Source organism: Desarmillaria tabescens (genome assembly GCF_030435595.1).
Source record: "Desarmillaria tabescens strain CCBAS 213 chromosome Unknown EV420scaffold_13, whole genome shotgun sequence".
In the NCBI taxonomy this organism is placed as follows: Eukaryota; Fungi; Basidiomycota; class Agaricomycetes; order Agaricales; family Physalacriaceae; genus Desarmillaria; species Desarmillaria tabescens.
This window is the reverse complement of record NW_026848312.1, coordinates 403,365-429,908: the sequence shown is the minus strand read 5'-3', so window position 1 is coordinate 429,908 and position 26,544 is coordinate 403,365. Positions and strand designations below refer to the sequence as shown.

The window sequence follows — 26,544 nt, the reverse complement described above, 5'->3', positions numbered from 1 at the left end:
AGCGTAGAAACTTTGTTAAAGTTAAGCTTTCTGTCCAAGGTGTCCGGTGCATTTTCTTCTCTAATGATTCCAAAACAAAATCAGATTCAACGCTCGGCCTGCTGGTCTTGATGATATTTACTTTTGAGTTCTGCTAAGGCCTTTCTCCTCGCTGTTTGTAATGACAATATCGCTTATCGTCTTATTTTCACAGGTAAACCTTTCTACTACGTACACAACATCTTCGCCTGTGCGACCAACACGCCATTTTGTTGCTATACTAGTTCGGTGCTCAGCCCTTGATACCGACAAGATTTGTTTCCTTTATTCCTGCTGCTTGTCAAAATCGAGGGTGGTGGGGGAAATGCTGGTACCTAGTATGGTCGTGATGGTCACGGTCAGAGACGTGTCGCTGCGAATTGATCGGCGACCTGCTTGATTTGGTACTTCCATCATCAACGTCAGCTGCAGCAGCAACCGTCCATTTCTTGCGACGTTATCAAGGGCCTTTTAAAGCTGGCACTGCAATTAGGTATCTATTCTCTTCTTGAAGATGATAAACGTTCATCGTTGCGGCTGGCGTTTGACATTTCGAAACAATGGTGCAAAGCATCGGGCTATAGAGAAAGAATACCCCCAAGAGTGATATGAGCGAGCTCCCAGAATGGATTCCCTTTCATGGATCTAGGATTGTGCATTGACAATGTCCAAGATTTTCTTAGACTTAAGGGTGGCAAGCATGCTGCGAGCCACTGTTGCGCCATTTTCTCGGCATTTGCTCTCAGACTTTATTCTGCAGTCGGCTTCCTACTTGTGAAACGCTCGTAAATTCCCTATCTGCGGACTTTCGGATGCCGCCTGGTATAGCATGCATTAAGCATGTATGAAGGCGAAGAAAATACCACGCGAGTGGATATGCTAGCTTGTGTACGTGCTCACCGTGTCTCCAATGCCCGCTTCTAACGGCTGTTTCAGAAACTAGAATGACGTCCTTCTATCTGCTTATGATGATATTGCAATCGATAAACATCAGTTCTATTCAAGGTTACTCATCCCGGATTAAGTATCGATAACTTACAGAGACACGGGATAAACGCTGTCATGGGTGCGGTATAACCGGAGACCTTTGTACGTCCTTTTTGAACGGCTCAAACGCGACAACTAATTCTTCTCCTTGCCAGCCAGCCAGAGTCCCACCTCATTGCGAGAGAAGAAAAGCTATCGACATCACGTATCTGACCGCCACAGCTTAGGTCAATGCATGTATGACGACGAGTGACAATTGGCCTGTTTCTCACATGCCATACATCCTCGGAGTGAACATCTGTCTGTAGATACCCGACTCATATATACACCCTTCGATTCAGAATCCGAGGAATCTGTCTAGAATCGTCGAGATGTCATTAATAACTGTGATGGGTGTCTATGGATGGTTATCAGCACATAGTGTGGGCTGGAACTGAAGGTATACTCAACTACATGAGAAAGGTACGCTTTCGGGATTATTCTGCTTGTCGCTGTTTGACCAATCCGAGGCCTGTCCAGTCGGAGGCTTTTTCAGCACCTAACGGCCAATATTCCGCAAAGGGCGTGCAATCCGGATACGGCGGACTTGTTCACAAATGACATGCCTTGATGAGATATGTACGGCAGACCTCGGCAAGGTGGTTTTGTTAACAAATCGTCAATGTTTTAAGCATCCATTATTTCCCCAATTCAAAGGTGGTGCTTAAAGCCAACGTGGTCTCGATCACTCCTTTCGTGAGTAACCAAGTTTGACCCCGTCCCATCATTTCACTAAATAATACATGTAGACTGACTTCAATTGGGACGACGGTGATCACCGTCCTTCATCTGTTCAGGGACACCCTAGCCCTGTCGAAAGTGTACGATCTAGTTGGCTCACCCTTGCTGAGTATCAGTACAATTTGACAGTGCACATGGGACATCGGTCTGTAATCGCCATGATAGGCTCCTAAGATCAATCGGGACAACATCGGGAACATTCCCTTGACTGCATTTGGTGTTGAGTTTGCTCATGCAAACCGAGAGTCCACCGAATATGCTACCACTGCTAACAAAGAGGAAATTATTGCATGCGGTTCCATCCAGGCATGTTCAGTGTCTTGGTTATTCAATGATTCTTCTGTACTGGCTTTTCATTTCAGTTTCCTGTGCTACTTCGTATTTTTAGAGTCAACGGCTCCGATGTCCTAGGACATCGATTTCAAGATGGCCGGCAAAATTTCCAGGAGCAGGTACTTGCCATCATTACGTTAATGTTACCTAGGCACGCCTTATTTATTATTCTTAGACCATCGCTTGGCACTAACAGTAATTTCGACTATGGAGGTCGTGGACCTTCAGATGCGCTTGATCAACCAGAACAGTAAGTTCTCATATGGCATCCGTATGTTAATTAACATTATACATCAGCACCCACCGTTCTTTTCTTCGGCAGTGGTTTCCTAGAGTAAGCTTGGCTATTTAATTCGTGTCATTGATTCTAACGTTTTTTTCAAAGTGCTTGGTATCGATCAGCGGTAACTGTACCCATTTAGCAGAAGAACCGCCCAAATCTTGGTTAGCAAAACTGTCTAACTATATCCGGATTCTTTCACTCTTCTGTTCAACGGACCCATTAAGCCGGCAATCAAAGCGAACTGTTTCCCCGTTGAGTGGGACCTCGATTGATGTCCAGATCGCCCGCTCCCGGCTGCCTCGCACTATTTTCTACTAGTCCTTCACTTAGGTCAGCGGTGTTTTGAGGCCGGAAGCGACTTAGTTGTTCATGACGAATTGTATAGTGACCTCTAGACCGGCAAGTCTATCCCGGGGAACTCAGTTCCTGACAATGGCGACTGCGGCAGTGAAAAGCATTGGAGATCATGGATGCCCAATGGTGTCGCGACCGTGTTGCATTCAATTGGGATTTCATATGATGAAACGTAGTCTAGGTGGTGCGCTGAATGTTTCTTTTAACTTACACTATTTGATCCCCTTACATGTGTTGTCGACTCTCGGCTCAAGGCTTACGATACCTCTAACTTTCGCATCGTCGACGCCTCAGTTGTGTCTTTACACATTAACGCTCATTTTGCGGTAGTGCTGTATGATTTTGCCAACAAAAAGGCAGATGTAATCAATGCCTCGGATTCGATGCTCTGCACAAAATTAACATACAATCAATAATGGTTGTAGTACATGAAGTTGTGTCCTGGATGCCCCTTGGAGGTGTCGGGCTCGTATGACCCTCGAACACGAAAGACCTCTCAGGTGTTCGGAATGTTCAATTGTCCAGACAACTCCACCACGCACTCGATACTTAATTCAAGTCACGAGTACCGTGACTGCTACTCGAGAACTTCATCACGTATGTGCTCGCTTGGCATAGATGAAGTGGCGCAGAGTTAATATTTAGCTCTATTCTCAACCACGTCGGTCTCGTCTTTCCGTAGTGTCCGGAACAATCTTGTGGATTGGGGGTGTCTGGAATTCCGGATCCAACTATATAAACCATGGTAAAGGGATTGAAGTTTTCTCATCGAACGAACTCTCCCTCTCTTTCGATATATCAAACACCATGTACTTCTCTCTTGCTTTTATCCTTTCTGTTTTCGCGCTCATCAGCCCTGTCTTGTCCGGTATGCGTTCTATATTGATATAACCATTGTGCTAACACTACTGTAGAAGAAGTTTGCCCTGGGCAGGTCACCCTCAGCGAGTCTTATATTGGCGTGGACAAGAACGTCAAGATCGAGACTGTATCATGCCCTGAAGGGACTCTCACTAGGCGTGGCGACGTGGTTTCCCGCCAAGCTCCTGTTACGAATGTCTGTGGAGCGCAGTGTAAGTCTATCTGCATATTCTGTATGTGGAAGTTTTGGTTGATGTAGACGACTAGGCAACACACTCTGTTTCACTCCCAGTGGTGGTGGACCGAATGCTAACGAGTGCCATGTAATTGCTGATGCACTACTATTACGATTTCACGCCTTATCTTATCTTATCGGCTCCATCGTAATCCTGCTATGCTAATTCTCCGGACTTGATCGCATTCACCATGTGGGTATCGTGTGTTTAACGCACCGTTGCAGACACTTGTAGTATATTTAGCACGACCCAAACTGTATTTAAGTAGCTCGACTGCAGGTCTTAAACCTCAGTCTCGAACTAAAGTTTATTCACCCGATAACTTAGTCTGAACTCACTCTCGCTCCACTAAGCGATAGCTCCCTTAGAGCAAACCTGTGGACAACATAAAGCGCCTGACCGAAGTGCGAGTCACGCTTAGTTGTTTGATCTTGTTTGTGAAATCGGTCGCTAACAATTAGTTCGAGACTTTTTTACTCTTCATCAACAACCACGTTGGCGAACAGTAACGAATGAACCCCATTGAACAATACCTTACCGACCTCTTTGGACTACAAGGCTTTGTAGCCATAGCCTACCTCGCATTCCTGTATGGATACGAGTACCGACGAAATGAGGAGCCAGTCTCCGAAGAAACTATCCCCGTCGAAGCCCCCAACCCGGAGGATAGACGACCGAACACACCCCCTCCCGACTACGTCGACGATAGACCTACCATCCACTTCATCTTCATCACAGACGACGAGTGGATCACAGAAGACCCCGACACAAGCGAGTCCAGTGAGTCCAACCCCGAGATGGAAGGATGGCCCGCACAAAGAGGCCCAGTCGTTGAAGAAGAAGAAGAGCGAGGAATCTACGAACAAGGGCTGGACCAGCGTGTTCTCTCTCCCATTACCGAGGAAGAAGACGAAGGGGAAGATGAAGGAGATGATCCCTGGAACGCCCCTTCCCCCACCTCAACCGAAAACTCAGCCGCCAACCCTGGATATGATTCATACGGACAACGCCTCTATCAAAGAGGGCTTAGACATCATCTGGGAGAAAGAGGAGAGGCTGAAGATGGAACTGGAAGCAGTTCAGATGAGGAGAGCAGCAATACAGAAGAAGACAGTGACAGCGACGAGCTCCCAGGGCCGCGCAACAACTGGTCCCCTCCCCGCCTTGACTCACGAGGAGAAACGTGGGGCTACCACTACACCCGCAGTGACTCCTCAGACGATGAAGGAAGCTACCTTCAGCTCGTCACGCGTCCCAACACCCCAATCATCATCAACGATAGGGCCGGGGAGGCCACTACCGAGCTCGACCAATGCGAGCCCACATACGACGCCGACGCCAGCTGCGATGTATGCAGACAAGTACAGGACTACGCCGACGCATGGAGGATGTACGAGGGAATCGAACCCCCCGCCTCCGTCGTCCCATATGCCATCTACCCACTCGCGGCCGAACACCCCCTTGCAGCCCCCGTTCCCTTCATCGCACCCTGGGTATGGGATCGACCCCGAAGACCCGACTTCGATCAAGTCATCCTCAGGGTCAATGAGTGGGCCCGAATCATCAGAAACTGGAACCGTATCGTCACAGGAAGCACGGAGCCTTTCGAGCGAGTCCGACCCATCGGACTTAGAAGAAGGCGAAATTTACGAGAACCCTGGAATAGGGCGGACTTCGATTTACAGCAGCAGCACAGGAGCGGAGAGTATGGAGAGGAGGATATTATCCCCGAATTCGTGGAAGGATCTAGCTCGGGAACCTACTGAGGCCGAGCTAGAAAATATGACTTATTTGGAAATGCTGCGATGGATTGAAGAAAAGTTGCCACGAGAACTGTCGTGGAATAGCTCCCCGCAGGGAAGGTACTTCCAGAAGGAGAAAGATTCGCAGATTGGGGCACAAGTAATCTACCGGGAAACCGTGTACCACACCAACGTACTGTGGAGCCAAGTACACCCGGATGACTACACGGACCCCGGGGAGCGATACCCAGTGCCAACACCATCGGAAACGAGCGAAAGCACGGTGGACTTAAGCCACTTATCGATTCTCAGAAGGACAGGGTACGTGGACCCTAGCCGACTATTCGCCGCGGCAGGGACACCAGGAAGCGCGGGGGCAAACGCTGCGGCCGCAGCAGCCGCACAGGCAGTACCCGCACCCGCACCTCAAGGACCCCTTTCCCCACATCACAACCCTGCATTACGATCGCTACCACGACCGGCGGCAATCCCCATCCCCGCCGATCCAGTACAACCACTGAACACGCCTCCACCCTTTATCGTAGGAGTAGCCAACACGAACCCATGGGGACAAGTAAAGCCGCAACTCGCGGATCCCCCCGAAAAGTTTAAAGGGGAATCCAGCGACGTAGACCGATTCCTCAACCAATGCGAGGACTACTTCAACGTATTCCCGCAACAATTCACGATGAACGCACAGGGGCAAAGCCCTAATAGGGTAGTGTTCTGCACGTTCTGCCTCGCCGACAAAGCACTGCACTGGTGGAATCACGCCAGGGACGAGTACTATGATGAAACATGCGGATACCTGAGATATCCCGCGTGGCATGTTTTCAAACAAATCATAGAAGATCAGTTCAGAACAGATGCGGAAGTAGAACTCAAGCTACAGGAGTTCAAACGCCTTCGACAAAATACGTACAAATCAGCGAAAGAGTTCTTCCGTGACTTCGAACGATTGGCCAAAGAATCCGGAAAACGCCACAATGAGGAATACATGATCGAAATCCTCAAACCGGCTATCCGGAAAAATGTAAAGACCGCAATACACGCCACCGGGACTGCGTTACCACGAACCTATGTGGAATGGAAGTTCCGCGTAGAACAAATGGACTACAACTACCGAGTGGGACTAGCGGAAGATGCCGGCAGGAATCAAGGGACTCAGGGACAGCAGAACAAGGGAACGGGAAAAGCCGGAAACTCCGGGACTTCCCAAGGTGATAAGAAGACGGGAACGGGTACCACGTACGGGGGTCAAGGGCAACCGATGGAAATAGACCGACTGCGGAAGGAAGGACGATGCTTCCGCTGCGGTCACAAAGGCCATCGAAAGCAAGACAACAAGTGCCCTAAGGATGAAAGTACCTGGCTCGTCAAGCATCAGCCCAAGTTTTCGCGCGCCCAAATCCGCGCAATGTATCAGCAAGTATTGAAGGAAGAAGAAGGGGAAGCCTCCACGTCAAAGGTCGAGGAGGTAAAAGACGAGCCGGCGGCGTAAGCGACAAACGCGCGTCGGCAAAGGACACAATTTCATTTAGTGGTGCGTCACAGAATCCCGCAGGTCGGACTAACGTACCGCATGTAGTATCTCGAGGCAATGACACATCTTTCACGCTATCACAAAATGAAATTACAAAGTCGCATAAAAGGGAGAACGGTGTACAGGGGATTTCCACCGTGCTCGAAGAAGAACCCCACTCAAGCTCCTCGGCCACCGGTGCGAAAGCACAAGCAGCGTATGCTGCGCAAGGCGGCGGGACACTCGGGATCAAGGTCAACATCGCCCCGTGGAGGGTAGGTAACGGCGCAGAAAACGGAGGAAGAGCGGCCGAGCCAGTAGTGGGCGAAGGCACCTCCAGGCGGGAGAGGAACGATGCAGGGCCTCGCCCGAAGGCGGAACGTACGCACCTGCCCTATGTGGCCAACTACCCCGACCAAACGGAGCCGCAAAAGGGAACGCGAATCCCCAGCCAGAAACCCGCTGCCCCGCAAATAACAGTCCAGACGCCCGGGGACATCATTTATCCTCCACCACTCACGGTACGTCTTCCCCCTTCGTCACTAACACATAATGGCACCGGGGGCTCGTGTTCCCCGGTGGGCGGGTCGGTGGGACCATTATGTGATTCTCCTATTTGCAATAAAAAAAATGTTTCTATCGAAGAAGTACCCGATGAGGAAGACGACTACAGTTACCAACAAAGCCTAAAGACAAAAGGGGAAGACCCGGTGATCCACACCGAGGAGTACCCAGAAGACTATGAAGTAACCGAGTTAGAGGAAGAATACTACGACGATAAATGGGACAAGGGGTGGCTCAAACCCCACAGCGCGGAGTGGGTGAGAAGAAAAATGAGGCAAGAAAAGACCATGGACGGGAGGCTAGCTACCCTTCGCATGTGGGTGCACCCCAGGCGATTGATCGAAGTGGATGAGGATCTTGTACTAGACCTCATCGGCTCCTCCAAGGAAAGCTACCGTCAACGGGAGCAGTGCTTACAGAACATGGAGGACTTGCGCACTCCCCCCCAATACATACGAGGAGGAAGAGGAAGGAGCACAAACATCCGCGTACAGCTTGAAACCCTAGACACAGGGCAAGTACGAGCAGTTGATGCTCTAGTAGACAGCGGATGCACCGGAAGCTGCATAAACAGAACGTTCGTACAGGAGAACGGGATGAACACTCTAAAATTGTCCAAAGCACAGGCCGTATACAATGCGGATGGTAGCCGAAATAAGGGAGGAGACATCACCGAGGTCGTCGAACTTCGAATGACGATTGGAGACCACCATGAAAAGATTGACCTTGCCGTCGTGGACTTAGGAAACGTACCCCTATTCCTTGGACACGACTGGCTCAAGCGTCATAATCCAATCATTGACTGGAAAACCGGAGCCGTAACGCTAGCCCGATGTTCCTGCCGCAAAATACCATTCCTATTACCTGACGAAGACCCAGAGCAAAGCTGGGGAACAGAAGTGGAGGAAGGAGACACTATCCTCATAGTGGACTTTGAAGAAGCCTTCCAAGTGCGGGCCATGGGGAGCAAGGCCAATGAATTAGCCGCCAAAGCGAACCAAAGAAAGGAAACGAAAACGTTTGAGGAAATAGTCCCCGAAGCATACCGGGACTTCAAAGACGTCTTCGACAAAGAAAACTTTGACGAACTACCCCCTCGAAAACCATGGGACCATGCTATAGAACTTGTTCCCAACGCACAAGCCAGTCTAGACTGCAAGGTATATCCCCTGAACCCCACGGAACAGGAAGAGCTAGACAAATTCCTAGACGAAAATCTAGAGTCAGGAAGGATTCGACCCTCCAAATCTCCCATGGCGTCACCATTCTTCTTTGTCAAAAAGAAGGATGGAAAGCTTCGACCGGTACAGGATTACCGAAAGCTGAACGAGCTAACCATAAAAAACCGATACCCTCTCCCCTTGATCGGGGAATTAATGGACCAGCTCAAGGACGCTAAATACTTCACCAAGTTGGACGTGAGATGGGGGTACAACAATGTACGCATCAAGGATGGGGATGAGTGGAAGGCAGCCTTCCGAACCAATCGAGGACTGTTCGAACCCATGGTAATGTTTTTCGGGCTCACAAATTCCCCGGCAACATTCCAATGGATGATGAACGACTTGTTCAAGGAGCAAATCGCCCGAGGGGACGTTACCGTATACCTGGACGACATCTTAATCTGCACGAAAGACAAAGACAGACACCAGGCCGTTGTGCGAGAAGTCCTAAACATCCTCCGTACCAATAACCTATTCCTGAAGGCGGAGAAATGCGAATTTGAGGTACTAGAGACCGAGTACCTTGGGGTGATCATTAGTCAAGGATCAATTCGCATGGACCCCGTAAAGGTAAAAGGAATCACGGAGTGGCCGCAACCTACCAAGAAGCGAGAATTACAATCCTTCTTAGGGTTCACCAACTTCTATCAACGGTTCATCCAAGATTACAGCAAGCACGTGAGACTGTTAACCCAGCTCACCGGGAAGACAGAATGGACATGGGGAACTGCACAAGAAAGAGCTTTTCAGGAGATAAAAAGGAAACTGGCCGAAGAAGTAGTATTGGCGATACCAAACCGTACCGGAAAGTATCGCGTAGAGGCAGATGCGAGCGAAGGAGCTATAGGAGCGGTACTATCCCAGGAACAAGAAGGAAAATGGAGGCCAGTAGCATTCCTGTCCAAAGCCCTGACGGTAACGGAACGCAACTACGAAATCTACGACAAAGAACTTTTGGCCATCATGTTGGCCCTTGAAGACTGGAGACACTACCTAATGGGCGCCTACCAAGAGTTTGAGATCTGGACGGATCACCAAAACCTGCAATATTTCCGTAAACCCCAAAAGCTCAATAGAAGACAAGCGCGATGGGTGACGGAACTAGCGGAATATCACTTCACGCTACATCACAAACCAGGAACGGCAAACAAAAAGGCAGACCTATTATCCAGAAGAGCAGATCACAACCAAGGGGGAGAGGACAACCGGGAAGTAGTGATGCTGAAACCGGAGATGTTCCGAGCATTGGTCATGCCAGGAGAAGAGGAGATCCATAAACGCCTTCGAACGGCGTTAAGAGACATAACAAGGTGGGATAAAGGGATTGAAGCGTCACTTCACCACCCCAGGGGAGTAACGCAGAAAGACGGGCTGATGTACTATGATGGGCGATTATATGTGCCTCGGGACGCCAAACTATGAGGAGAATTGATCGCCATCCATCATGACCATATCACCGCCGGACACCCTGGGATCGAGAAAACCAAGGAGTTGGTACAACGGGAATATTGGTGGCCGAAGCTCAAAAACGACGTAGAAAAATATGTAAAAGGTTGCGAGGCTTGCCAGCGCACCAAAACCAGCACGCAGCGAAAGAAAGCCCCCCTCCATCCTCATGCAGTACCGTCTCGACCATGGGAGCACATCACAGTCGACATGATAGGCGAACTACCAGACTCCAACGGATACAACGCCATTCTCATGATCGTAGATCGCTTCTCGAAGGAAGTAATCCCAGTACCATGCTCTACTGAGCTAACCTCAAAAGGATGGGCCAAGATCCTTAGAGACCATGTATGGGCAAAGCATGGAATGCCGCAGAAGGTGATTTCCGACAGAGGACCACAATTCGTATCAAAATTCATGAAGGAATTATACGAAATGCTCCACATCCAAGGAAACCCTTCTACGGCATATCATCCCCAGACGGACGGACAAACCGAACGAGCAAACCAAGAAATCGAAAAGTATCTCCGCATTTTTATCAATCATCGACAAAATGACTGGAGTGAATGGTTACCACTCGCCGCGTTCCAGCACAATAATCGGAAACACTCGGCAACTGGTTATTCCCCGTTTGAAGTGAACCACGGACAAAAACCCCACCTTGCTCCGCTCACGATTAAAGAAGGAACCAACCCGGCGGCCAGAGAATTCGTAATGGATATACAAAAGGTACATGAGCAGACGGCAAAGGCATTAGAAAAAGCCGCCGAAAGCATGAAGAGGCAATACGACAAGCACCAACAAGCGGCGATAGAATACCAGCCAGGAGACAAAGTATGGCTGGACTCTACACACCTATCCCTTCCTCGACCAATGAAGAAGCTGGGCGACAAGCGCGTTGGACCTTTTGAGGTGATCTCCAAGCATGGGGCGTCAGCATACAAACTGCGACTACCCACCTCTTGGAAGATCCATGATCGCTTCAACGAAGTCCTTTTGACCCCGTACCACCCGCCGGAATTCCCAATCCAAATACAACCCCTACCACCGCCGCCAGATCTCATAGATGGACAAGAACAGTATGAAGTGGAGGAAATCGTAGACCGAAGAGAAAGAGGTGGAGGAAAAAGAAGGAGGAGACGCGGAACCGGAATCGAATACCTTGTAAAGTGGAAAGGATATCCACGAGAAGAAAACTCCTGGGTAGATGAACAGGACCTGGACAATGCCAGAGACGCAATCGAAGACTTCGAGCAAGTCTCCTTCATCACCAGACCCCCAGCAGAGTGGTGGAAAGACGAAGACGAATCTGATTCCTGGTCCGAGCACGAATCAGTAACGGAGTCAGAAACCAATCACCCATTGGTACAGGCCATTCAAGAATACATGGTAAAACCCAATGCACCATCTCTCGTAGGAGCCTATCTTCCGAAACCAAGCTATGTTGCAGTCGGGACGACTGCCTTAACAGGGGGGTAATATTACGATTTCACGCCTTATCTTATCTTATCGGCTCCATCGTAATCCTGCTATGCTAATTCTCCGGACTTGATCGCATTCACCATGTGGGTATCGTGTGTTTAACGCACCGTTGCAGACACTTGTAGTATATTTAGCACGACCCAAACTGTATTTAAGTAGCTCGACTGCAGGTCTTAAACCTCAGTCTCGAACTAAAGTTTATTCACCCGATAACTTAGTCTGAACTCACTCTCGCTCCACTAAGCGATAGCTCCCTTAGAGCAAACCTGCGGACAACATAAAGCGCCTGACCGAAGTGCGAGTCACGCTTAGTTGTTTGATCTTGTTTGTGAAATCGGTCGCTAACAACTACGCTATGAAGGTCAAAACATTGGTGCGTTTCTCCTTGATTTAAAGAATTTCTCCGAGTTCACAATCAAATAGGGAACCTCTTCAATATAAACAACGGCGTACGCTCTGATTCAATTCTAGATCATTGCTGTCCAGAACCTGAACATATTTCCAGACTACTGGCAACATTGTCGTCATGAGCTATAACAGTTGCCTATCCTTCTTTGCCAATAAAATCAACGGAGTTATGCAGTACTGTCGTAATGATTGGGTATGATGGCAGATCTTTGTTTGATGTTGTCCGTTAACTCACTGCTTTCTTTCTCTGCCATAGGCATCTGTCATTGACTGGGTTGCTCCGAACTGCCAGTCTACCCAGAATGCGCATGGTGGAGACTGCCTCGCTAGCGATGGAAGGTGGTTTATCCAGTGAGTTGTTCCATGGCTACTATAGCAGACGTGTTCTTTAATCGAGTGTGAATTTCACTTCAGGGTCCAGCATTCTTAAAACAGTCGGCCATCTGACCGTTTAGGATGAAAGTAGCAATACAAGGACAACCAGTTTCATTTATTAAATGAAAGAATTGCAGGTACTTGGACATATGTAGTACCACTTCGTCTCTCCCGTTACCAATTAGCAACCAATGTGTTTAAACTACATTTCTTATCCTTGCTTTCCCCCAGAACTATCAGGCTGTCAGCAGCAATGTCTCGCACTCTTTGACGAGCTTGACTAACTAATTTGGGTGGGTGGGTGGGTAGGTAGGGGACTGCGCCGATTAAACCTACCGGGCATCAGCGTCGCCCTAGAAGAGATAAGTTATAACACCCAGACCCTATCCTAACCTGCCACATGTTTAGAGAGAGGTTAGCGCGGGAGATGAGTCAAAGACAAAGAAGAGGACTTCCTCAAAGCGCATTAGGTGGGATAGAAGCACATGCAACCAGAGCTTTACTATCTGCAAACACGTCAACGATGTATAAGTCGGATGGAAACAGGGATACGAGAAAAGGCGGATTCAGAAAGTCTCAGTGCTAGGCAGCCCAGAGTAAAAGGAGACATTGTACTGCCTGTTGCTTTGAAGTCATTTCATACGACATCCCTTCCGACTATTCTTGTTTTCTTTCTGGCTTGCTAGCTGGCTAAAATGCAAAACATTACCAGCGGTGTCCTTGTTCTCTTGGTGAGGGCCATTTTTCATCGCAGTTATTGGAGAGATGAGAATACGAATGTATGAGGAAGGCGCCGCCACTTACTTGTCTTCCACTTCAGGCCAGAGACTTGGCTCTCCACGGCTTCTTCCTCGTGCGCTGATATTTCGGCTTTTGTTCCTCGTTTTGGTACAGGTTCGGGAAGGCATAATGAAGGGCGAGGATCAGCTGTAGGATAGAGATCGCTGTCAAATGGCGAGTAGTCATATAGTTTGCGCACTGTGATGGTAGTGGTAAGTAAAGGAAAGGCAGCTGACTGCCTTGTTGAATTTGGAAGTACCAATGCCGTTTGACAACACGTCAGCTCCTCTCCAATGAGCCCGCCTTGTTGATGCTGTGATCTGGAAATTGAATTGAGACTGGATTCTTTTCCAAACAGTCGAACGCACTGGGATTTCATCGACCAAGACATCCACGATTCCGTACCCTGATAGCGAATAAATGCTGTATACTTGGTTACTTGACAGGATTTTGAACACATAGAAATGGCGATTTCGATGTCTAGGAGCCCTGGGGATGGCGCTGAGCAACGTCGCACACAACGATAGAGCCAAAGACCGTACCTGAGAAACCAGAGCGTCTTTCACGGCAACGAGCATTGTTGAAATTTCCCACAAAGTTTCTTCAGCGCTATTTGTACTTCTCTTGCGAGCTACCCGCGCGAGTAACGTCGGTGCAAAGGGAGCAGATCCTGGGTATGCGACAATGAGCGACGGGTCGTGCAACCATGAAATCCAAAACGTACCTGCGCCTCATAGTTTTCTCCTCAGGATCTCGGGCCATATATTTTCCACCATTCTGCGGTCATCCAGTATCATTGTCGCGTGAGTCTGCCATCATCGTGGTTATCGTCGGCGGGTTCGTGACCGGCTAAGTCCTAGAAGTTGCATATATGCCAAGTCTCTCCCCGCAGGACCTTTGGCCGTTTAGAATGCACGGCCCTGCAGGTGATGCGGCAAGCTCGATGAAATACGAACGTGTTGGCGTTGGCGGAGCTGATAGTAGTACGAAGCAGAAAAGGAAATCGGCTGAATTTCAAAATCGCACCTGCCTCCTCTCATGTCTGTTTGTCGCTTCCTAGACCAACACAAAAGTGATTGGGTAATATACGTACAACTACTGAAAAATACTTGAAGTCCTGAGTACGTGTCGTTATCCTTTGTTGAGCAAGCCGTCACGCCTTTTCTTACCTAGGATCTTCACTGTATTATCCCAGAAAAATATCACTGCTTTCCAATGAACATCAAGCGAGAACTTAAGGGTTTCCTTCAGAACTCTGCGCCATTATCTATCGCCAGCACGGGTAAAAATTTCGTTGACGCCCTAGAAGGCTTACCCGATCTTACTTTGCCTCAGATCGACCCAGCCAGTGGGCCAAAAATCAAAACTATTAGATCGAGGTCATAATATACAAGCATAAGTACGTGTTCGGACCTCCAAGCGTGCCTCACAGTGTACTTCGTTCTCCTTCGGAACACGGCGGGTTCCCTCCTTTGAGGAAGGCACCAGTTCCCATGCACGGCCGTGATGCGCCGACGCTGGCCGTCGATTAGCTAGCTGTAGCCTCGACCTGGTGATTTACGATGAGACACCCTTCGTGGGCAAAGTCATCTACCCTTGACGCATGGGTGTGTGCGCTTGGTAACGAACAAAGGATTTTTTTGGACTAAGATACAGTGAGGTAATTTCTTTTCAGCATCGATGCTTCTTGTCGTCGTAGCTGTTACCCATTAGCCTTCGTGGAGGTGTGTGGACGTTTCAACTCACTCTTATTACTTATCTTATGTTTTTGATTCGAAACAAGCGCCTTCGTGTGTCGTCATACCCTCGGACAATACCCACAATTGTGTTTGGGATTAGATATCCCTAAAGCACGCGTCAATGCATTGTTAGGATCAAACTTTCTGTCCATGGTGCACACCGACTGCATTTTCTTTTCCAATGACTCCGAAACAAAATCTGATTCAAAAAACCGGGCTCTCTGGGCTTTATGATATTTCGTTCTCAATTCTTTGTGAGACTTTCTCTTCGCTGCTTGTAATTATAGCATCGCTTATCGTGTTTCACAGGTGAACGCATCTACCATGTACGCAACGTCTTCGCCTGTGCGACCAACACGCCATTCTGTTCGAATCAATTGACTGATGAACCGCAACGCATTTTATTACTGCACAGTAGGCGCTATACGAAGCCTCATTGTTGATACCTTTAGGAAAGAAAAATAAGCGCCTCGCATCGTGATCGTCATGCTGGCCATAAGAACCCTCGAGCATGCCTCAGTTTGCTCCCTCCAACCACCACTACGAGATGTCGCTTTTTTCGAGTCCTACGCATCGAGGCACGACCGACGGGACTAGCGATGTGAATGGCAGCACAAACACTCTTGCGGGCACTCCACCAACAGACTCCCCGCCACCAGCCAGAGCCAGCACTGCTGTCCCCATCAACCAGACAGAATACGCTAGGAGATGTCGGGAGGTTATGGAGTTGTATCGCGCTCTTCAAGCCCTAGGGTTCGTATTCGTTACCTCCTTTCGACCTATGCTCACATACGCATCTGCCGCGATGCAGTGCGGATAGGCTGTTCCCGACATTGCCAAAGATCATAGTTATTGGTGGCCAATCTAGCACGTTGTTCCTTGTTTATCAATACGAAAGCCACAGCTGGAAAGAGCTCGTTGGTAGAAGCCGTCTCCGGAGTACGCACACGTCTTTCACTCGTCTGCCACGTTTTCTCATCATCATCTAGATCAATGTTCCCCCAGACAGTGGGACCTGTACCAGGTAAATAAATACCAACCAAGCTTTTCTTGCGTGATCTCACTCCTTTGCAAGGTGTCCCATGGAATGCACGATGCTCAGTTCATCCCCGGTGTTTCTCACTCACTCCCGTTCCCCCACAATGGCCTGTAGTTCGAAAGGCTGCACCACCTTACTCCGCCTGAGAAACATCGGCCACCATTGCCTCAGAAGAGAGAGGATCTGTGAAGAGACCCGCAACCAGTTCCCTTACCGCGCCTTGTATTTTCATTTTAAAAGTATGTGTTCATTTCTGTATGTTCCCTACTGAAGAAACAATGATTGATAGTGCACGATATAATACAATATACTATCATACCGACATAAGAGACATCCTCTCTGTGCTCAAGTATAGCTCCAGATCGTCAGCACTCATAGTCACCTGTTTACTACCCCCTTCGAGGAACCGCTCCAACATCGATTCAATAACCTTTCCAGCACCACTAACATGTAAAACCTTGGCAAGGGAGTAATGGAATTGTATGAGCTTCCGGCTTGGTCGAAGGTCATCTGGACATCCTTCAAAGTCGATGACTTCAATATTGCGTTCGCGCATGATAGGTAGAGGGCTTCTGACAAAAGATTCAAAGTGGTATCGGTTGGGATGTCCTGTCTGATCAGTATGCACACGAGAATGATCATAAGATGACTCGCACGACTTACATCCGGACGCAACGAACCCCCGAATTCATCAAATTCTGTACGAAGAGTCCCATCCAGCGTGAGTCCATTGTAGACATAGTCAATATCCGTATCAAGTTCAGCGACTTGTTCCTCAGATAAAGCAATAAAATGGCGCAAAATGTCCCAGGTGACGTACTCTGCCGAAGATTTCTACGGTAAGTAATCATCAGTTAAAAATCTACTGCCGAACGAGCGGTGGCAAGTCTCACTTCAGTACGCTTTCCAGCGGCCACTACCCTCTTAAAGATATGACCGACTTCAATCGGGGTGCGTTCTTCCTCCGAATCCCGGGGAACTTTCTTCCTATCGATGATTTTTGTTACAACGCAGCGATAACCATCACGTTCTTTCACCTGCGAGCATGTATGTATATGAGCACGACATCGAGCGATGTCAATATGTGATACGCACCGCATCTTTGAACGACGGAGGCCGTGGCTCGAAATCGAGAGTCGGTGTAGCGAGATCAGCTGTATTCGCTTTGACTATCACTAATTAGCTTGTCAATAATGAACATTAGAAAGACGAGTGGCCACATACAAGGCCAGAAGAGGTACCGGACCCAAGTATTCACCAGTTCTATCAATCGTTCAAATTTATTCTCATCCTGCCCGGCGGTAACTATTGCACATGCGACATATCGACGTGGAGTGTGTTCGTCGTTGTCCCCAGCAGCATGAGCGAGCATTGCTTCCAACACGGCATCTGGCGGATATCTTTATCGACGGCGGAAGGCCTATCCATATTACGATCTATTCTTCCAGAGGTAAACGCTTCGCGGAGACTTGAGATATCTTGCTCTGCCTGAACTACGAACGTGCACGTCGCTGTTCTGCTGTATATTTTTTCAAGTATCGAATTGTTGAAGCTCTCAGAAAGAGTGTTGGCATCATCAGACATTGTGAAAGTAGTAGACCAAGAAGTGCTGCCAGAAAACTCGGTTCAGAGTCCGAAACGCGTCTTGCTTTCGCTCCACGGCGGCCCGCTACATGTCTAAATCCAGTTTTTCCAGTTTTCACATTGAATATCTTCCATCTACGAAATACTCATGTACCGGGCCAGTGAAGAGGACGGGACGTGCGGTCATATACCACACGCGCGCGGGTAAGAAATACATAAATGGTAGCAAGCTACTTACACATTATGCTTTCGGCTAGGAGTAGTATTGGAGAAAGCGAACCCTTCCATAGTAGTACGCCTGAATCAAAAGAGATCAGCACTGTCTAAGAAGAAAAATGCTAGATGTCTTCATGAGCGCGGCACCCTTGACGAGGCCTGAGGGAGAGAAAGAGAAAGAGAGATCATGCTTGCAGCTGGAACCTGAGGGGGCTTCGAGAAAAGTCCATTAAGTAAGGCTCGCACGACGCAAGCCTGCAACTTTGGGGACAAACGAAGGGAGGACTATGGCAGAATAATGATAAAAAAGGATGAGAGCTCGGCAGGACACTGCTCATTCCCTCCTCATGCCCAAGTTCAAACGACCGCCCCTCCCTCTTTTCTTGTCAAGATAGGACTTTTGTTTTCCTTCCTCCTCTCCCTCTTGCCAGGTTCCGTGGCGCACGTATCCTTATATGGAGGCATTTTTCCGCGCCAAACGCGTATTTTGCGGGGGGGGGGGGGACGATGAGGTGACGAGGGAGGATGCATATGGTTGGCGCTTTGGGGTTTTGAAGAGAAGGCCGACGTGTGCTCGGTCAGTACTAGTTTCTGCCACCTGCCCCAGAATTCATAGTCCCATCGATCGTTGATAGAATGCAGGAAAAGGAAAAGGAGAGAGGGTAGGAAGGTCACACTCGTGTGAGCCCCTCTCCTGTCTGTTGGGCGGGGGAACAGGGAGGAAGGCGCCGGTGACGTTGCCAAAGAATCTCCTTCCTGGCCTCAACCCTAAGGCTAAAGGGAGTTTAGACGCCCCACCTGGGGTTCCGTGAGATGAAAAGCGGCGGGGAGGCGTCGATATTGCGAACCTCCTCCATCCACAACTGCATTCCGGGGAGACGACGTATCGCTTGTCTAGGATCCAGAAAGACGCGATATGAGGAAAGGATAAGACGCATTATCATCGACGAGGAGTGCGGAGGTGTGTTGCTGGAAGCTGACAAATTGGTGGTGAGGCAGAACGGTAGGAAGGCTTCCATTCATACGCGGACGAACGAAAGCAAGGAGGGGGATATGTACTCTGCAGGGCGGGGGCCGCAGAGAAGAAGCATTGGTTTGGGAGGAGAAGGAGGAGGAGGGGCGGGAAGGCATCTAGGCAGTTGGTAGGCGACCGGGACCGGCTTAGAAGACGAAGTGGGAAGCATCTTCGCTCAGTGTGAGTTTCGGGTTTGGAAGAGGAGGCGAGAAGACTGAGGGGTGCGCAACTCCTCCTTCATCTGTGTTCTGATTCCGCGCTACGCTTGAATGGGGCGCCTCTTGGTGGGAGGGTAAGCTGTAAGAGCGAGGGAGCTCTGATGCCCATGTCCTCCAGAGGTGTGGCAAGTAGAGTTATCCTGCGCACTCGAAGGGTTGACGTGTTGACATGGCAAAGGATAGATGTACCGGTGAAGACTGGTTGTGGCTCTAGATTGAAAAAGGGAATGCACGATGTTTCTAGAGAAAAAGAGATCGTAAGCATAAAAAGGGATGCAAATGCAACAGTTGCAGAGGCTTCTTCAAGGACGAGGACGAACATTCCTCATATTTTGTGCAGAATTACCGGTGAAGTGCAAGAAATAGCGGATATATAATTGTATATATGAAGCTCTATAAATTAGTACCAACGAGACAATCGGGCAAAGTCCATTCCCTGTGGGAAATGAGTACACGTCGACGACAACAGCAAAGGTGACGTACCTCTACACCTCCTTCATAGGCAACTTTTCATGTTCCTTCTCCTCCTGCTCCAACTTTGCCTGACGAGCATTCACCGCACTGAGGTACGTATCTACTGACGTGTCAGCCACGAACCACGAATAAAAGATACCACTCACTCCAGAACAAACTAACAACACTGACCACCACGAAACGCATATGGTGCGGAACCAGAGCAAAGTTAATAATCTGGGTGGGTATAAAGACACCCCAATTGCGAAGGATGGTGGGGACGTATGCAGCCTGGATACGCGGGTACGCTTCGTGTGGGACGCCCTCCAAGACGGACATGCACGTGAAGAACGCACCCACGGCGAATGGGGTGAGGACTGCCTGGTCGAGCCATACGCGGTAGACGATGGCGCGGGTGGGAGAGGCGAACTGGATACGGTTGAGGAACTGGTACCACCATGTCATCACTGGACCGAAGAGGGCGCCGCCGTAGAATGTTAGTCGGGCTGTGCGGATGAACTATGTGGGTGTGAGTTGGGAAGAGGGAGGAGTGAAGAGACACGCACGTCATGTCGCCTGAGGCCTCTCTTCTCGATGGCCTGTTGTGCGATAATGTCGCCCGTGCCAAACAGGATGGCTGCAGTGCCGCACTGGGCAAGCATTGGCCGACGGATGAGGAGCGCGCTGTCATTGGCTTAGTGGGTAGTTGTAGAGAGATGGAAGACGACAGACTTGTACGCGCGGAAGAGAGATGCCATGAAGGAGAGAAGCAAGCGGGGCCCCACAGGCGCCACCAAGATAGGGCCGGTATTTCTCCGACGCCAGCCCTGAATATCTTTTCGCGTCTTGTACGGGAGCAGTCTTCGAACCGGCTTACGCAAGAGCTACGAGACGCGTCTGCGTCTCTCTCCTTTCCACACTGACAATGAAAAGGTCCTGGAATCTCACGCAGACCGAACATCAATGCATCATGACATACATCGATTAAGTCGCGTCAAGCCTCCTCATTTTCCACTCTGCTCTTCGTACCTTGCCCATGAAAGGATCCTCCCTGGTCACACCTCGCTACAAGTCCCCCACCGCACCTTGTATTTTGAGGGATACGTCAGCGCGGAGCAGATGTAAAGGTGTGATGATCGCGTCTCCTCATTCTGCATTTGAAACTACACACCAAGACATCCTTCTCGCCAGATGCGTAGACCACCACAACCCCTTGGCTCCGGGTGGGTAGGGGGTAGGAAGGACAACCGGTCACCTAAACCCGCGTCGCGTCGTTATCGATCTACCCTCTCTCTTCCCTGCACCGTCACTCACCCCTTTCCAGGAGCGGGCTCCGGCGAATATAGAACCCACCAACAAAGGAGGTACCTGTTTACGCCAGAGATTTGCCCTTCCCTCCTCAGCAGCTGCAGGTGTTGGTGTTGGTGTTGGCAGGCAATTCGAATTTCGCGCATGCGTCACCCCTTTACGGCCATGTCGACACACTCTCCAGTACACCTGCTCTGGCTCCCTGTTGAAGATCGCTCCCCACAATGGAGCGTGCACCTATCAAATCCCGCGCTTCAGACGAGTAACTTGAAGTCCTCCTCCAGAGAAACCCCGGCCCCCTGTCGAGAAAGGGATCCTCACTCCCAGTTCATTGGTTTTGGGAGATATGACCAAGTTGTTATTGAAATGCGAGATGTTGTTTACTTGCGAGTAGGCGTTGACGGGTCGACTCGGCCATGAATATCATGACCCCCCGACCCCCACTGGTTGGGGGCATGATTCAATGGACCCCCTCGGCCTTTAACGCTTTCTTACACCAATCAGAACGCTGCATCTCACACTAGCTTCCAAAATAACTTTGCGTTCAATGGATTTCTATACCAGTACTTGCCTCGTGGCTCTCCACTTACATAGCATGTTGGGGACTTTCCGTGCTCGCTATAGAGTCAAGTCCTCGGCCTTAACGACACTTTCTCGATGGACTCGATACATGGCTGTGCAAGTCCCAGTCAGCTCGGCGCTCATATAAAGTCAGCCCGAGTTTATAAAGTGAGTAAGTACTATCTCTGGTGTCTTCCATCTTCTGACCTCGTGTTGCATCCCTTCCAATCGCCCCTACACAATGTGTCGCCGTCGCCAGTGAGCAAGTCCTCTCCGCCGCACCGACATCTACTCTCACAGGTATAGAGTACGGAATGTCTACCTCCAATGTGGTCATATCGTCAACCTCGTATGACATTACTATTCCAATATACGGACTAATCACTGTTAACTTAGCCTGATAAAATCGTATGACAAATTCTCCCTCATCTCATACTTGTTTTTCACATCCTTTCTTACTAGATCCGCCGCGAAGAGTCCAACTGCAAGTTTAGTCCATTCCACCCTGCGAACTGCAAACCCCCAGTTTGTCTGCGTACCTGCTGGCAATAGTACGTACTTTATATACTACTCAGCCTGAGGCCTTGAATCACCATCCTCCTACTTATTCCAGCCTCCGATATCCGGAACAGTATTGTATGCCTCGCAATTTCCCGTTCTTTCATGCTTTGAATGTTCATGATAGCCCCCCCACATCAGAGGGTATTGCCCCTCCTGCTACCGATACCAGGACGTTAATAAACGATGGCCCCGGGTCGGGCGTTATTAAAACATGATCTGCAGGGGTGCGGACGATTATTGATGTCCCTGATCTCTGGTGTGCACCGTACCGTGTGATGATGAACATTCAAAAAAGTCTCTACGTCGTGTAATATGATGATGAATGAGAACCCTCAAAGTACTAAAGTTTCTCAGCCCCAATGAATTGGAGGTCTAAACGCTCGAGTTTCTTGTCTTAATATTAACAATTTTAACAGCGGACCCGAACAGGTCTTCACTACAATGGCTGAAGGAAACAGAAGCGGTAAATCCGCCACTACGATATAATTTGTCGCGTATTTGAGAATGAAAAAAAAAGAGATCCGAACGTTGGGGGGAGTCCCAAGTTTCTCCTCACACCAGTTGCTTCAACTTTTTCCACGCAGGCGAGATACCGAGCTGAGTCTGTCGCGGATAAACTGGATTTGCTGGGGTACCGACTTTGATACGATATCGTGAGAGATGCGAAACATGTACGTCTCGCGTCCTCAGATCTCAGAGTCGAATCCTTGAACAACACCGACATAGTAAGGTACCTCTACTTTTCGATACCGGCAACATCACAAAGACTACCGCTTCCTCTTCTTCTTCTTACCCTCCCCAGGAGCAGACCTAATAGCCTCCATAATCCGATCATCCAACACACCCGCATGCTTTTCTCGCTTCACCTTGTCTCCCTCCAAAGCGCCCTTCTTCCTCACCTTCTTGAACACCATCTCTATCTCATCTACTTCCTCCTCCTTCACTCGTTTTCGTTTCTGCTTCGTCTCCTCTTCTACCTTGACCTCTTTCACAGCAGGTTCCTTCTCCTCCTCCTCCTCTACCCCGACCTCCTCCTCCGTCTCCTTCTTCTCCTTCCTTGCCTTCCCAACCAAATCCCTCCACTCCCCCGGCCTCTTCTTCAAAGTATACAAATTCAACGCCCTAACAAAAAACCTCCCATAAAACGACACAGCCAGACTCTGCTCGTAATCCATCACGCTCCGCGCGATCTTTTCCTGCCAGCCACCACCACAAAATCAAACCCACATCCCAGACCAAAAACACGCTCAACGCACCTTCATATACGTATCACTCCACCCCCAACACCTCTCCCCCACCCGACTCCCGATCCTGCCATCTACCAGTTCATGGAAATGCCCTAGGAACCCCAGGACGAGCCGGCGCTTGGCTTTATGTGGGACGGTGGGAGAGTCGAGGAATACGTCGAGGACGCGGGAGGAGATGGGGTGTTGGGCGAGGGGTACGAGTGATGTTATGGGGAGGGATAGGATGCTGAAAAAGAAAAGTTTGGCAAGTCAAACAAGCAGGAGGGCGCTGCTAACTAACCTCTCTATGATACCGGCGTTGTACGGATCCTTGAGACGCAGCATGGACTGCAATAACAGTGCTCCTTGGACGTTTGGCTCCGGAGGCGTACTTGCAGACTTGTAATCCTAGGAATTCCACTCCACACATCAGCATGGTCCAATCCAACCAGCCAGGAACAAACAAACAAACCTCAATCGTCTTCAGACTCATCACAGCCCTAACCAACACCTCCGCTTCATCCATCTCCTCCTCCCCGCACCCAAATGCACCCTTCAACGCCTCCCAAAAAACGTCCTCCCCACGTCCTCCAACCTCCACCATAGCTTTAACAACCCCCATCCTACCCAGCTTCACCGCCCTCCACCACCACCCCGTCCCCAAACCACCAAGCTGCTCGGCATTCGCCCTACTCACGGCTCGAGCAAGCACGTAATTCGACACCACGTGCGTCGCGAGCCGCTCGACGCCGCCGTTCTCCGGGCACAGGTACGTACCCCAGAGAACGTCAAATACCGGTTGAGGAGCTTGGGTGACGATGGTTTCGAGTAGGTGGGACGAGGTGGCGTCTCGTAGGAGAGTGTGGATGTAGTCTGACTCGGTGGTGGGCGTCGAAGAGTTCACTATCACGGTGATTATATGAGCATGCCCCCAGATGCGTATGTAATAATAGCTACTTACGCGTTTGACCGACCATACCAACCAATACGCGGTCCATCAGGCTGCCGCTTTCGTTTGACATACCATGCTTGGCTTCAACTTGGATGAGAACCTATCATGAACATCAATATATGCCGGGAAACATGACCATCAAGACCCACATCAAGACCAGGACACGCAACTTTACTCCCCGCACACGCCCTTACCTCATTATCACTCATACCCTCTCTGAACGCCCCTACGATTTTCCTCGCCGCCCCATCGAAGCTCCTTGGCCTCTCCCTCTTCCCGTCCTCCCTTTTTTCCGACTTGAAGAGACTATGCATCTCGCCTTGCTTGCCTTTCCAGCTTTTACTGCGCTTGGAGGTCTGGGTTTGAGTTTGGGTGTTTGATGTGGGAGAGAGCAGGAGAGCGAGTGCGCGAACTATGTGTGAGCCAAAAGGGTCGTGGAGGAGCAGAGGCAGGACGGGGAGAAGTTCCTGTTCGCACGGCTATAAGTAAGATTGGTCGGTCTGGACGTGATGAGAAACGTACATCGCATAAATCCAGTACGAGTTCGGTCATCGTTGGGAGATGTCCCATTTTAGAGTCACCTTGTGGTGTTTCCGGTAGTATACCTTTAGTCTGCATAGAATCATTCAGCCATTATTTTCGGCAAAAGACTCGATGAACCTCACCTCCCTCGAAACAGTCTCCCCAGAAACCTCGAGAAGGGTCTGACAGACATGCGATGCGAACCGATGACGAGCGAGTATTTCATACCTTCACAACCAATCCAGCCTCATCAGCGAAACTAAACAGAAAACCAAATCACTCACGACCCCGTCAAACTATCCAAAAACACCCTCCTAGCAAAATCATCCATCGAATGCACCATCCTCTCCAGTACCACCGAACACTCCGGGTCAGTCGCGAGTTGTTTTTCTTTCCCTGTCATCTCCGTGAGGGCAGCGAGGAAGAACGTGTGTTTTTCTCATATAAAAAATCAGCCTTTATTTTCTCCTTCCTTTCCTTACTGCACACTCACCACCATCATCCACCTCCACCTCCCTATCCTGCCACTGCCGCATCTGCACGTCCACAGTCCGGAAATACGCCTTGACGTCCGCGTCGAGGTACCCAAAAGGTACTTCCGAGTCCTCTTGTTGGGGATTCGCAGCGGGGACGATCCATGACGGTCCTGCTTCGGGCTCTGGTTCGACTTGGTCTGTGGTATGTTGTTTCTCGTCGAATTCCGGGTCCTGGATAGGCTTTTTATGCTTCTTGCCTCTTTTTCTGTTTTCGTGGGGCATGGCCGGAAAAAGGTATGAAAGTGCGTGCGTGGCTGTGCAACTCACGCCTTGATTTCCACAGAATACGAATGATTCCTTCTTATCACTTCTACCTGCCATAACGGAATACCAACGCGGCCTCGTCCGGAAAAAGTCGCGCAAGACCTTCTATTTCCAAGAGACTGACTTTCTCCTCCCAACGAAAGGCGCCGAACCCCCTCCCTCCCTCCCTCAACTCAAGCTGGATTCCCACGAAGGATCTCCTCCTGCCTCATCCGGAACAGACAGTAACCGCCGAGCGGAACGTAATCACCATCTTCTGAGGCTTCTTCCAACCCAGCCATTATACAAGTTACGCCTCCGAGTCCTGATGATGGTCCCCAAGAGCGAAGGGTAGATTCCGTGCAGCTGTTAGTAGGACATCTGTAAACCAACACGAAATATGAAGTGCAACTAAATGCTGTTCATGATCGCAGCGGTATGGGATCCGAGTCGGTGTCACTGGATCAACCTTGGCTTCAATGATCGAAACTAATACGGCCCGGAGCTGTCTTCATGCTAAAAAGCCCGCCTGCTTGGGTGGTGAGCCTACGCAACTGCTGGGAGGGGAGATTCGAACCCCTTGTGGCAGGACCCGGGATTTCTCCGACGCCGGCCCTGAATATGTTTTCGCGCCATACACGGGAGCAGTCTGAGCCTTCGAGCCGGCGTCATTTTCCCCCCCGGCGTGTTTCTTAGTAGACGCGTTCGCGTCTTCCTCCTTTTCGCAGTGATGACTCTCAAATGCATCGATGAGGTCATGTCAAGCCTTCCCATTTTTCATATTCTACCCTTCGTACCTCCCCGTCAATGGATTCTCTCTGGTCCCCCGTATTTGAGAATTTTGCTTTCATCGGATCACGGAGCCCACAACAATGGGTGTGCCTGTTTATGCAGTGGAATGGGATAGGAGGGAGAACAGGATGCAGTTGTGGTCTTTTCCTACTCCAAGACGCGCTAGTATCACCCTCATAAGAGCA

General features: G+C 49.7%; 6 protein-coding genes across 6 annotated transcripts; 1 reads left to right on the top strand and 5 right to left on the bottom strand.

Annotated features, from left to right (window-relative positions):
• Positions 1 to 3,531: 3,531 nt before the first annotated feature.
• Positions 3,532 to 4,017, top strand: EV420DRAFT_1673041 (uncharacterized protein; the record flags this gene model as incomplete). Its single annotated transcript, XM_060479099.1, has 3 exons — positions 3,532 to 3,623; positions 3,670 to 3,828; positions 3,884 to 4,017. Exons 1-3 carry the CDS (start codon positions 3,563 to 3,565, stop codon positions 4,015 to 4,017), a joined length of 354 nt encoding a protein of 117 aa, XP_060332215.1. The 5' UTR covers positions 3,532 to 3,562.
• Positions 4,018 to 13,320: 9,303 nt separating this feature from the next.
• On the bottom strand, positions 13,321 to 14,190 carry EV420DRAFT_1534947 (uncharacterized protein). Its single transcript, XM_060472820.1, has 3 exons — positions 14,119 to 14,190; positions 13,834 to 14,064; positions 13,321 to 13,682 (listed from the first exon to the last, which is right to left on the bottom strand). The coding sequence occupies exons 2-3, from the start codon at positions 13,970 to 13,972 to the stop codon at positions 13,369 to 13,371; spliced, it is 453 nt and encodes a 150-aa protein (XP_060332214.1). The 5' UTR covers positions 13,973 to 14,064; positions 14,119 to 14,190; the 3' UTR covers positions 13,321 to 13,368.
• Positions 14,191 to 16,434: 2,244 nt separating this feature from the next.
• Positions 16,435 to 17,777, bottom strand: EV420DRAFT_1534936 (uncharacterized protein). Its single transcript, XM_060472819.1, has 6 exons — positions 17,606 to 17,777; positions 17,397 to 17,561; positions 17,268 to 17,341; positions 17,066 to 17,209; positions 16,836 to 17,006; positions 16,435 to 16,785 (listed from the first exon to the last, which is right to left on the bottom strand). Exons 1-6 carry the CDS (start codon positions 17,754 to 17,756, stop codon positions 16,486 to 16,488), a joined length of 1,005 nt encoding a protein of 334 aa, XP_060332213.1. The 5' UTR covers positions 17,757 to 17,777; the 3' UTR covers positions 16,435 to 16,485.
• A 1,394-nt stretch (positions 17,778 to 19,171) lies between these two features.
• EV420DRAFT_250308 (uncharacterized protein) lies at positions 19,172 to 19,707 on the bottom strand. Its single transcript, XM_060481396.1, has 2 exons — positions 19,689 to 19,707; positions 19,172 to 19,641 (listed from the first exon to the last, which is right to left on the bottom strand). Exon 2 carries the CDS (start codon positions 19,525 to 19,527, stop codon positions 19,225 to 19,227), a length of 303 nt encoding a protein of 100 aa, XP_060332212.1. The 5' UTR covers positions 19,528 to 19,641; positions 19,689 to 19,707; the 3' UTR covers positions 19,172 to 19,224.
• EV420DRAFT_1534933 (uncharacterized protein) lies at positions 19,688 to 20,413 on the bottom strand (the record flags this gene model as incomplete). Its single annotated transcript, XM_060472818.1, is given in 4 exon segments — positions 19,688 to 19,777; positions 19,790 to 19,791; positions 19,826 to 20,177; positions 20,225 to 20,413. The coding sequence occupies 4 exon segments, from the start codon at positions 20,318 to 20,320 to the stop codon at positions 19,691 to 19,693; spliced, it is 537 nt and encodes a 178-aa protein (XP_060332211.1). The 5' UTR covers positions 20,321 to 20,413.
• A 2,120-nt stretch (positions 20,414 to 22,533) lies between these two features.
• Positions 22,534 to 25,546, bottom strand: EV420DRAFT_1534916 (armadillo-type protein; the record flags this gene model as incomplete). The annotated part of the gene is made up of 10 exons (XM_060472817.1): positions 22,534 to 23,284; positions 23,345 to 23,561; positions 23,616 to 23,722; positions 23,787 to 24,217; positions 24,276 to 24,366; positions 24,416 to 24,733; positions 24,789 to 24,878; positions 24,932 to 25,016; positions 25,073 to 25,226; positions 25,282 to 25,546. 10 exons carry the CDS (start codon positions 25,544 to 25,546, stop codon positions 22,856 to 22,858), a joined length of 2,187 nt encoding a protein of 728 aa, XP_060332210.1. The 3' UTR covers positions 22,534 to 22,855.
• Positions 25,547 to 26,544: the final 998 nt, after the last annotated feature.